The sequence below is a fragment of the Neovison vison genome, chromosome 12 (genome assembly GCF_020171115.1).
Source record: "Neovison vison isolate M4711 chromosome 12, ASM_NN_V1, whole genome shotgun sequence".
Lineage (NCBI taxonomy): Eukaryota > Metazoa > Chordata > Mammalia > Carnivora > Mustelidae > Neogale > Neogale vison.
The window spans coordinates 57,784,748-57,797,443 of NC_058102.1; the positions used below are offsets into that span (position 1 = coordinate 57,784,748).

At 36.0% G+C, this 12,696-nt stretch overlaps 1 protein-coding gene across 3 annotated transcripts in view; it reads left to right on the forward strand.

Annotated features, from left to right (window-relative positions):
• The window catches only part of LOC122891294 (activating transcription factor 7 interacting protein), a 121,379-nt gene that overhangs the window by 49,304 nt on the left and 59,379 nt on the right, over nucleotides 1-12,696 (forward strand). For 2 of the 3 annotated variants that reach the window (XM_044226843.1, XM_044226842.1), the window contains one exon: nucleotides 6,669-8,209. In XM_044226843.1, the coding sequence (XP_044082778.1) occupies nucleotides 6,676-8,209 (1,534 nt within the window). In that variant the 5' untranslated portion in view covers nucleotides 6,669-6,675. Of the gene's footprint in view, nucleotides 1-2,252; nucleotides 2,268-6,668; nucleotides 8,210-12,696 lie in introns of those variants that run through there. The other variant, XM_044226844.1, reaches the window with a different exon arrangement.

A 12,696-nucleotide genomic window follows, 5' to 3' on the forward strand; every position in this document is an offset into this window, starting at 1 on the left:
AAAAGATATAATAATTGTACTTATAACACTAATATAGATTGTCAAGAGTCAGGCATTTTAATTTCATTAGATGTATCAAACTAAGTTTGGTGCAGTAGATAACAAAACGCTTTATGATTCCATCTGTAGTAAACCTTTGGGTCCAGAATACTATTAATTTTTGGAATCAGAAATCTATAACAATAGTGATAGGTGGGTATGAAAATAATCTTATTATTTGGGTTTAAGGTATTGCTCAATTTTTAGTTATACATGTTTTATAAATATTAAGCATTGTGGATTTTTTAAAAAAGAAATATACATTTGACTTTTGCAGATTCTTACCCATGGGGAGAGAAGTGTATTCTTACTATGTATTGTCCATGTTTGTTTCATTCTCCAGTTAGGGAATTGATTTATATTTCTGGAAACATTCATGGATATTTAAAGGAAGATAAATTGAAATAGCATAAAAGATGTACATTTTTATTTATTTATTTATGTGATATGGTAAATGTGTATCATATGGATTTAGCTTTTATGCCTTTATGTTCTAGATTACTTATATTAGACAAAGAACCTCACTAATGTATTGCGGATCCAGGTTTTAACTATGTTTCTCTGACCTTATTGTCTGTCTCCTGTTGCTGGGCAGGAATCAGAATGCTGGCTACTGATTGGCTGAGTTTGTGAGCAGCTCTTGAACAGCCACTTAAATTCTTGAGCTTTTTGAGCAGGCAGATTGTAGGCTAAGACATTACAGCTTTGGTAATACTTCCCTTTGTTGTTTCATAGCTATCATCTCTTTGCTAGAAAAAAGAATAAAAATTGTAGGTGGAGCGGGGAGGATGAAGCAGAGAAGCAAATAATGTTTTCACTTAAAAAAAGAAGAGGTTCATTGGGCTTTCCTTAAAAATAATTTACCTAAAATTTGAAAAAAAATTCCAAGCTATAGATTCTTATTTGTGGGTAACAGAACCTTCTTGGTTATTTAAATGTAAATTCCTGTGGTAAAGGTGAAAAACCCTTTTTAATACTGTAGAAAAAGATTTTATTAGTGATGGCATTGTCTCAGAGTTCTTGAATCTGAATATATAGAATAGGGACCTAAAAACAGTTTTTTGACTATCTTCTTCATGGAAAAATATTTTCTAGAGAAAGTTCATCACGTTTTATACATTTACTTCTAGATATGGCAGACATTTTCTACTGTAAAATATAAATACTTCTTCCTGTGAAGATGAATTACAGTCATACGAAAGCTTCATGATTCTAGTGTTGCAACCTAAAAAAGTAGTTTTTCTTTTGTAGAATAGTTTTGTGAATGGCATCTCAGTTCCAGATGACGTATTTAAAATGAATCTTAGAAATGTATTGTTCCGGTAGTACAGCCATGGAGACTTGTTTGCAGGTAACACACCCTTTTCTAATGTGTATCTTTCTTAAATATACTTTCCTTATGCAAAACAGATTTTTAAAAAGTTACTGCTGATTGGTTTGCACAGATATGGCTGAACTAGTTTGAACTGGTTGTTCATGTTACTTCCTTAGGCTTTGTCTGTTTTTCATTATACTTAGAACCCATTAAAAATGTGGTAAATGGCTGTAGTGTGCTCCCTTGTGGGTATAGATGGTAGTTATTTTGTAATTCTTTGTACACTACTTTATTATTACTGAGTTGAATGGCAGTTTAATGGGTAAAACCAGCTTGCGTAGATAATATTTCTTTTTCTTAAATGTTATTTGGTGGTGGCTATTTAACTTTAACTGTGATGTTTGCATGTTCGATTTTCTAACTTATTTACAAAATGCCAGAAGTAAAGAGTTTATCTCAGATTCTCTAATTTGTTTCTAAAAACATTTTAATATACATAGGCAATTATGATAACATTATTGAGTGTTTACTAGGTTCTGAGTCCTTAATGTGTAGAATCTCATTTAGTCATGACTACAACTTCTGTGGCAGATACTGACAATGATACTCCCTTTTTAAGATAGCTGAAACTAATGTTAGGAAACTTGCCGTGTTACATGGTAAAATACACGGGAGAGCTGGAATTTGAATCCATGTTTCTGTCTGCAGAATTATGTTTTGTTTTTGTTTTTGTTTTTTTAGATTTTGTTTATGTATTTGTCAGAGAGAGAGTGTGTGTACAAACAGAGGGAGAAGGAGGCAGAAGGAGAAGCAGGCTTCCTGCTGGGCAAGGAGCTCGATGCTGGACTTGATCCCAGAACCCTGGAATTATGACCTGAGGCAAAGGCAGAATCTTAATGACTGAGCCACCCAGGTATCCCAGCAGGATATATGTTCTTAAAGGGGTTACTGAAAATTATGAAAATTTACTTTTTTTTTTAGAGGAATGCTTCATTTTAATGCAGTCCTCAATAACTGACATCTCCCATATAGCATCTGAGAAATGGGGACATCATGTGGTCAGGGTCCAAAGGAATGGCAGTTCAGTATTTAAAAATATTTAAAAGGTAATCATACTCCTTATGTTATAAATTTAATTATTTTCTGTCTTTGTAGTCAGCAAGAAAGTGTGATTATAAAATTTGCATTGCATCTTCTTTGCAGAAAAATTTTCAGTTACTATGAGTTTGAAATGGATATGGTTGGAAAAAAACTTGAAGGTTAAATGGTAGACTATAATGAATAACTGTTAAAATAGTGCCTATGATAATTCTGCGTTAAAGTTTCTGTTCAATTGAAAGATAGTTTTTCTGAATAGTTTTTCTGACTTCTATAATTAAAAGGCTAGGAAGACTAAGAAATATATTGTCAGTAATTGGCTTAAAGTGAGCAAATGAATGTAGAATGTACCACAGTCTAGAAGTGCTATAACAAAGTGCTAGGTTCTAAGCTTTATTGGCCTCTAGCAAATAGACAAGGCATTGTTTTATGCCTTTCAGCCAAAAAGAACAATGGAACACCAGAATCAGACCTGTAATTCAACACGTTGGGTTTATTATATTTACAGCAAGGGAGAATGCTCACCGTGGGGAAACTGAGGCACATCAGTCAGTAAGTCAGTAAGAGGATATTAGAAAAGATCATAACATAGGATTTGGGTTTAGTATAGTAGAGATTGGGTTATTTGTAAGGGGAGGGTTTGAGGAAATAGAGCCTTACTCTGGATTGGGTGCTGTCAGAAAGTGGGGGCAATTCTATGCTTGGTTATCTTAATAAATCTTATCTGTTGGGAAGACAGACTACATTGAGGATAAAGCTGAGATTTATTTAAAAAAAAAAGCAGCCATCACTTATTTAAAGACAGAAAGAGGTATGATATTTCATGGGTTGCACAGTAACCTTGTTTAATTTGAATGTTGAGGTGATTCTGTGTTCAGGAAAACAACATGGCTTAGTTGTAAGCATCAAGTCAATTTATAACAATGAGGTCTAACTATGAGCCTCAGATTAATTTTCCAGATGTCAGAGCCTGCTTCCTGGCCCCCTCTCCAGCCAAAGTAAGTGTATACAACCATCATTCCTACAGGTAATGGTGATAATGAGTGAATATCCAGTATGAAAGCAATATTCTTCTTCCTGTATATCTTAGTGCATAAAAGACTTCTGGTTTTTTTTTTTTTTTCCATTATAGACTGTTGTGATACAGTTTTCTCCAGAACGAAGTCCTTGAATCTTTTGCTTGCCTTACTGCACTGGCTAGATGATAACATAGAAATGGTATTAGGGAACATCCTTTTCTTGGTTCTGTTCTTATTTCACCATTAAGTATGATATCTATAGTTTTCTTTGTAAATAACTTTTATTACGTTTGTTTTCTTCTTAGTTTTCTGAGAGTTTTAATTATGAGTCAGTGTTAAATTCTGTTACATGAATGTTCCGTATCTGTTGATAATCTCATTTATTTTGACCTTCTATTCTGTTTATGTAGTGAATATTGAATTCATTGCTTGTTTTTGTATGTATGTATTTAAATTGGGAATTTACTGTTTTGTAGTTCCAGATGCTAGAAGTCTGAAATCAAGGTGATCCAGGGCCATGCAGGAACTAAGAAAGGGCCTGTTCTAGTCCTGTCTCCTAGGCATGACTTGTGACAGCAAACTCCAGTTCTTTCATGGCTCTCTGTGCACATATCTGTATCTAAATTTTCCACTTTTTGGGCAACCTTGTCGGGGTCCCTCTCACTCTTGAGAGGTTTTTTTCTGTATCTTCACTTAATAAATGTCTGTTGCTTTACTCAAACAAAACAAAACAAAAGAAAACCCCAAATATCCCCTTTTTATAAAGATACCAATCATAGTGGGTTAGGGCCCACCCTAATGACATTATTTTATCTTGTTTACCTCTGCAAAGACTCTAATAAGGTCACATTCTGAGGTGTTGGGGCTTAAGGTTCTAATAAACTTTTATCAGATGGATACCTTGATTTGGCCTGAAATAAAGTCATAATGCTTCATGACTCACTTATAATCTACTTTGCTTGATTTTTTTCTTTTATTATTATTATTTTTTAGTGTAGAATCTACCTTGTATTTTTTAATGAGCTTCACATAGTCATAACATATACCTTTTAAGGAATTTTAAAATAATTGACACATGAAAGAATAAATCACAATGGAAATTAGAAAATATTTTAAGAGCAACAGTGAAGATATAACATTAAAATATGAGATTCAGCCAAAGCCACCTTCAAAGGGAAATTTATAGCTTTATGATTATTGCAAAAGAGGAAAGGTAGAAAATTAATGATTAATGTTTAGCGTGATGCAGAACTGCCGGATTGCCAGAGCAGCTGCACCATTTTATAATCCCACCTGCATTGATTGTGTGAGGATTCTAATTTGTCTGTCACTTTACCAATACTCATTATTTTCTTTGATTAAAGCCATCCTGGTATATATGAAGTGTTAACTCATCGCAGTTTGATTTACATCTCTCTGATGACTAGTAATGTTGAACATCTTTTCATTTTTAGTGCTTATTGGCATTAGTTTATTGGCAGTTTGTATATCTTCTGGAGAAAGGTCTATTCAGTTACTTTGTCCATTTTTAAAAAAAAGGTTTATTTATTTTAGGGGGAGAGCAAGTCTGTTCTCATTTGAGCTGGGGTAGGTGGGGAGAAGCAGAAGGAAGGGGGAGAGGGAGAGAATCCCAGGTAGACTCTCTGCTGAGCACAGATTGCTGAGTGTGGAGCCCCCCATTGGTCTTGATCTCACAACCCTGAGATCATGACCTGAGCTGAAATCAAGAGTCAGATGCTTAACCGACTGAGCCACCCAGGCACCCCAGTGCCATTTATAAATAGGGTTTATTTATAACCCTTTGTCCATTTATAAATAAGGTTATTATTATTCAGTCATAATAGTATTTTATACTTTTTAGATGCAAGTCTCTTAGATAAATTATTTGCAAATACATGGTTTGTAACTATTTCTTGTTATGTGAATTGTCTTAGCAATTTTTTGATGGTAATCTTTTGTAAATATGTTTGCAGTACTGTTAATCTAGATATACCTGATTGCAATTGTAATCTTTCCTTCTGTGTTTCTTAATTTTCCTTTCTTTTTTTTTTTATCTGTATATCTTTTTTCCATTCCTTTACTGCTTTTGGTCTCTCATACTTTTATTTTTCTTTATCCGTCAGCTATTGTGCTGCATATGCTTATGTGTCTCCTCCAGATTCTGAGTTGATTAGCATACTGAGAATTAAAACTACTCACTTGTTCCTTTCTTTTCTCTTTCTTTTTTTAATGGTATGAATGGCCTTAATTATTTGCAATGAGAAGTGGAAGAAGAGGGGATATTACAGTTCCTGCACCAAGGGTGGCTCTAAAGACCTACTCTTGCTGCTCCCCTCCCCTCCGAACAAAGAGCTAGTCACTTTTTTTCTAATAGTTCTGTAAGGGCCTATTTAGCCAGAGTGATTCCATCAGGTTAAACAGTGATTTTGTTGTTTATGCAGTAAAACTTAAACTGACCCTGCCCCCCCCCCCCGGGGGGGGGGGGGAATTACTTAAAAGCAAGTCCGGGAAACCAGTAAAATATGGAGACCAGTCCCAGATAAGAGAGCCCAAATACCCAAATACAAGGGTGGGTCAGGTCAGGTGGAGATAACAGAACCCAAATGCAGGGATGAGTCATGAGTTGAGCCAGGTGGAGACATCCATTCAGTGGGGCGCACATACTGTCTCCCTATCTACCAAGGAGTGTGGGCCCCACCTTCTGGGCACCAGTTCTGACCAAGGTGATAGGCTAGTTCAAATAGCTACAGTGGGGTGAATTGTAATTCAGTTGGCCACCCGTGTGTGACCTAGCATGAGTGTGCAGCTTTCTCTGTGTGTTACAATCTCATTGGCCACCACATGGCCTTTGTTCTATAAAAGTTAGTCTGTGAGGCTGTGAGGGGTCACCCTCTCTGTAAGAGGCGGTTTGATTCTTAGTGCTTGGCGCAGAATAAAGCTTTGCTTGACTTTTGCTTTGATCACGGACCTATCATTGGGGGACCCATCAGTTCCTGATAAGTGATCTTCTTTGGTTTGTACCTGTCACAAATACAATTAATATGAAAATTAACACATAGCAAAGATTATGCTTTCCATATGTCTTTATTTCAAAATTACATGAAAGGTTGCTTGCTTACAAGATCAGTTTGCAGTTCATCTATGATTAGGTGGCTTCTGATTCAATTATTAAACTCTCTCTCTTTCTCTTTTTAAAGATTCAAAATGGATAGTATAGAAGAACCTCAGAAAAAAGTCTTTAAGGCTCGAAAAACAATGAGAGTGAGTGATCGTCAGCAACTTGAAGCAGTGTACAAGGTCAAAGAAGAACTGTTGAAAGCTGATGTCAAGCTTGTAAATGGCAACCATGAAAATGGAGATTTGGACCCAACCTCACCTTTGGAAAATACAGATTATATTAATGACAAGGAGGAGGTGAATGGCATTGAAGAGCTTTGTTTTGAACCTGAAAAAAGTAAATCAGAATGGAAAGAAGCCTCTTGTACCTTAAATGTTAATATAAAAAACAAGCAGGATGATGATTTAAAGCATGAATCTTCGTCTCCTAATAGTATAGCTCCTGACCTAGTCTGTAAACTGACTCCTGAACCAGCTTCTGAGGAGCCAGCCTCTGTTGATCTGGCTATGGGAGATCCAGCCTCTGGAGATTCAGCCCCTGATGGTCTGGCCTCTGAAGTATTAACCTCTGGCGATCCTGCTTCTAGCAATCCCACCTCTGGTGATCCCACCTCTGGCGATTCTACCTCTGGTGATATCACCTCTGGTGAAATAGTCTCTGGTGAAACAGTCTCCAGTGAACCATTCCCTGGTGAATTGGTCTCTGGTGAATTGGTCCCTGATGAATCAATCTCTGGTGAACCAGTCTGCAGTGATCCAGCCTCTGGTGAGTCAGCTTCTGGCGACCTGTCTTCTGGAGCACTGGCGTCTGATGATCCGGCCTCTGGTGATCCATCTTCTGTTGATCCAGCCTCTGGTGATCCAGCCTCCAGTGATCTGGCTTCTGATGAACCCAATTCTGATGAACTGGCTTCTGAATCAGCTTTTGATCCCATCTTTGAACCAAGTTCTTTATCAGTTTGTGAAGCTGTTCCTGATACTGACAGTACCGAACCTAGTAGTAATAAAGGTGGTGATTTTCTGGAAAAAAATGGGGATGATGAAAAGTTAGACCAGATTTTCTCATTTGATGAGAAAAACAAAGCTGATAGTAATATCGATGCTGATGAAGAAACCCTAGAAACAGATGATACAGTTATTTGTTCAGATCTACCTCCTGAAAATGAAAAGAAGCTAAAGGAAGATGCTGTTATAGAACCTGCTCTTGGAGAGGAGGCTATATCTAGCAGTATGGAAATTGACCAAAGTGAAAAGAATGAAGATGAAAATTCTGCAGACCTTGTAGAAACCATTAGTGAAAATGTTACAAAAGACGACAAAAATGAGATTGCCTTGGAAAATACAGATTCTATGGAGACAGATGAAATTATTCCTATTTTAGAAAAGCTTGCACCAGCTGAAGATGAACTTACTTGCTTTCCTAAAACTTCTCTCCTTCCAATTGATGAGACAAATCCAGATTTGGAAGAGAAGATGGAAGGTTCTTTTGGTTCACCATCTAAACAAGAAAGCAGTGAGAGTTTGCCAAAAGAAGCCTTTTTGGTCCTCTCTGATGAAGAGGATCTTTCTGGTGAAAAAGATGAGTCTGAAGTTATATCACAAAATGAAACATGCTCTCCAGGTTAGCACATAACTTAAATTCTAAAGATTTTGATTAGGTTTAATAAACTGTTTAATAAAGCTTTAATAAAGCATTCTTAAAAGTTTAAATATTTTTTTAGTTGCTGACAAAGTTGAGAGTGATGGTGACTAGAATGATCTCTAAACTTCACAGATTCTTAACAGAATTTAGCAATATTGTGTGAGCAACATTGTGTGACTTGATAAGAAGGAAGTTAAAATAATTAGAAAATTTGGCCCTTGCCCTTAAGGGGCTTATAGTCTAGGAATAAAGAGATAAGATGGAACAACGTAATACTATGAGATAATAGTTTCAAGTCAGTACATAATTGATCAAGGTCCTAACAATTGTTCTTGCTATCACTTAGCAACCAAATAGCTTATAATGTGAAAGCCTACTGTTTAAATTATTTGCTTTAAGTGTAACAAATCACATTTTACAATTACTTTTCCCAGTGAATTATGATTCCTTTAATATTCTTTGTTAGAGAATGACCTCACCATTGCTAGAATCCAGAAACCTTGAAGACTGGTAATCTATTTGATAAAGACTTCATCCATTTGCTTCCTTAGGCTTCTTGATTTTCTTCACCTGCATTTTCTGAATGATCTCTCTGTAACTTATATCTGTTTTGATTATCTTCTTTTCTTTTGTTGGATCCCTGTTACCTTTAGATTAATTCCAAACCCCTTATATAAAAGGTATATAAGCTTCATAGTTTGTTCAAAAGCCTATCTTTCCATTTCTTTTATTATTCCTGGAGAAAAAGGAAAGAATAAGAAAAATCCTATTTTGCTTTCACGGTCAAACTCAGACATGATTTCTGTTAGAAACTTTCTCAACTCTTTTCAGAGTGGCATTAATACCTTTTTGTTCTTGTATCATCATTCCCTTAGCCTTTGAATTCTAAGAGGAATGACCTTGTAGAATGAAACATAGCATTTGGTTTCTAATTTGTTCAAAAGAAATAAGAAACAGGCCTAGGAAACACAGGGGTGTTTTTTCCCCCAATATATTATACCAATTTTTGGAGGTAAAGATTTTTTTCTCATTAAAAGATTATTTCATTTCTAGAGAGCATTTATTCATTATTAAAGCTATATTGAGAGACAGGCTAGGCTGTTTTGGTTCTGGGGATTTAAAGATAAAATTTAATACTTGCCTTCAGGGTGCAGACAAAAATTCAATTGCAGGACATTAAATACAAGGTTGTGAATACCCTAATAATGTTAAATTGGTATTCTGGGAGTAAAGAGAAGGGTAACTTTATTTAAAAAAAAAAGATGTATTTAGAAGAGCACTTGATTTTCACTGTCTCTATAACAGAGTTTTAGTGAAGATAATCCCTCCTTTTTTTTTTTTTTTAAAGATTTTTTTTATTTATTTGACCGACAGAGATCACAAGTAGGCAGAGAGGCAGGCAGAGAGAGAGGAAAGGCTCTCTCCCAGCAGAGAGCCCGATGTGGGGCTCGATCCCAGAGCCCTGGGATCATGACCTGAGCCAAAGTTAGAGCCTTTAACCCACTGAGCCACCCAGGTGCCCTGGAGATAATCCTTCTTAATTGTAGTTCCATCCTACTTGCTCAAACTAAAAATCTTGGAGCCATTCTTACTTTTTTTTCTTTATATCCCATATCTCACCAGTCTATCAGGAAATCCTGTTGGGTCTGCCTTCAGATTAGATTTAGAATCCAGTCTGTCTTTTCATCCACTATCATCACCCTTGTTCTGAGCCACCATCATCAGATCAAAATAATGCTTGTCCAGTAAATATTTGTGGAGTGAATGAATTGATAATATAATAGAAGTATATCAGGGAGGACCTTGGTTACAATGCTAAACCATTCTAATAGTACTTGGGAGCCACTGAATGATTTCAAGCAGGAGGAGAATGGCATAGTGAAGTTAAATTTTGGGAAGATAATAGGTAGACATATTTAAGGTGACCTTAACTCATTCATTCAATAAGTATTTATAGAGAAAATGGTATTGGGGTAAGTCCTTAAAAAACCTTTTGGTAGTCATAGGAGATTTCAGATTATTATTTAATGATTTTATACATTTTACCTTTATGTCATGGTTTTGATAATAGGGACCATCCTTATCACTTAATGCTATTAAATGCCATGAGATGACTGTTGAGCCACCCATGTTGCAGACTTGCTTTTATTTTTGGTTATTTACTTTTATTTATTTAAATGATTATTTATTTATTTATTTAAGAGAGGAGTGAGACAGATAACGAGCTCAAGTAGGGGGAGGAGCAGAGGGAGAGGGAAAAGCAGACTCCCCACAGAGCAGGGAGCCCCACGCTGGGGCTCACACTGGGGCTCACACTGGGGCTCATGTGGGGGCTCTATCCTGGGACTCTGGAATCCTGACCTGAGGTGAAGGCAGATGCTTAACCAACTGAGGCACTGAGGAGCCCCAGTTATTTGCTTTTATTTTATCTAATTGTATGCTATTATCAGAGTAAGTGTAGTGATAAATTTAATACCTTAGCTTATAACTAAACTTTTATTTCCTGCCCTCCCTTCCCCGACCCCCAAGGAAATTTTGTATGTAATACATTTAAGTACAGTTTCTTCATTGGTCTTAAAACTGTACTCTGTTCTCTTTACATGGGAGAGAAATCTGTTACAGTAGTCCCCTTTTGTCAGTGGTTTCACTCTCCATGGTTTCAGTTTTTGTGGTTTTAGTTACCCACAGTCAGCCATGGTCTGGAAGCAGATTATCTCCTTCTAACTTATTCTCAGTAGTGTTAACTTTCTAGGTCAGAATAGTCTAATGCTGCATCACAACACATATATGTCATTCATCTCACTTCATCTCATCACATATGCATTTTAACATTTTACATCATCATAAGAACTGTGAGTATAGTACATTAAGGTATTTTGAGAGACCATATTTATATAACTTTTATTATAGTGTATTGTTATAATCATTTTATTATTAGTTTTTGTTGTCCATCTCCTGTGCCTAATTTATAAATTTAACTTTATCACAGGTATATATGTATAGGAGAAAACATACAGGGTTCATTACTTTCCATGCTTTCGGGCATGCACTGGAAATCTTGGAACATAGCCCCTGCAGATAAAGGAGGACTATAGTGTATGTCATTTTTGTTATTGTGTACCTTCTGGGATATTAACTTTCATCATTTTTTTATTCTTGCCCAATTTTTTTTTAGATTATTTATTTGAGAGTGAGCTGGTAGAGGGGTGGAGAGGCAGAGGAAGAGGGAGAAGCAGACTTCCTGCTAGGCAGGGATCCCAGGAACCCGATATTTTTGACTAATTTTTAATGTTTTCAGAACTCAGAATTATAAACTGAAGTGCTGAGGACCGCTTCTTCCCTCTAGCTACTAACATTTATGTGCTGTACTAATAGGAAAACATAAACCTCTGTCATTTCAGTCACTTCTTTAGCAAATTTGTTTTAAGTACAACAGTTATGATAGCTGTGAGCAGCAACAAAAAATAATGAAAGAAATCAGAAAGCAAATAAAAAAGCTATTTTAATTTTACAAATTGTAAAAGAAAGGCCTAAGAAAGTATTGTAGATATACTGAGTGGGCCTGAAGATACTGTCATAGTATTGCATCATCCTAGATGATGACTGATACTCATTAGATGATTAAAATGATAATCTGTTTATTAAGTAGGCTTGGAAAACAAAGATTTCTGTCTGGAAAAGTTTAAACAGCAGTAAAAGAGGTCCATGTATTAGTTTATCTTTCATTCACTTTCCATGCCATGTACTCTTTCTCTAGCTTCTGTTCCATCTCCTTCCTCTTTCACAGTCGTTCTTCAAGTTCTTTTAATAGGCTAGCACTGTTTTTTCTCCTCCTATTTGTTCTTTAACTTAATTGGATTTTGATTTTCATCTTGGCAGTCCCCACTCCTTTTTGTTTTCAGTGAAGTGACATTTATGCTCATATTGTTAAAACCAGGGGTTTAAATCTAAAACTTTGTCTTTATCTCTCACACTTGGCTGCTTTTTTTTAATAGTCCTTCCCTCTTGAGACCATCTAGCTTTTTGGCTCTGGCATTCTCCTTTTTTAAAATCCTTATTGGCCCTTCTCATTCTGTTTCTTTTTTTTTTTTTTTAAAGATTTTATTTATTATTCATTGGACAGACAGAGATCACAAGTAGGCAGAGAGGCAGGCAGAGAGAGGAGGAAGCAGGCTCCCTGCTGAGCAGAGAGCCTGATGTGGGGCTCAATCCCAGGACCCTGGGATCATGACCTGAGCCGAAGGCAGAGGCCTTAACCCACCGAGCCACCCAGGCGCCCCTCTCATTCTGTTTCTTAATGGAGAAATAGCAGGGAGAGCTCTTCTCCACCTGCTTTTTTTGTTTTATAAACATTGCTATTTCTTAATATTTTAGAGGAGAAAAATATGTTTTACATAAAACCAGATTTTACACTAAATTTTGATATAATTTCTTTCCAGATTTTATTTCAAATGAAAAATGTATCT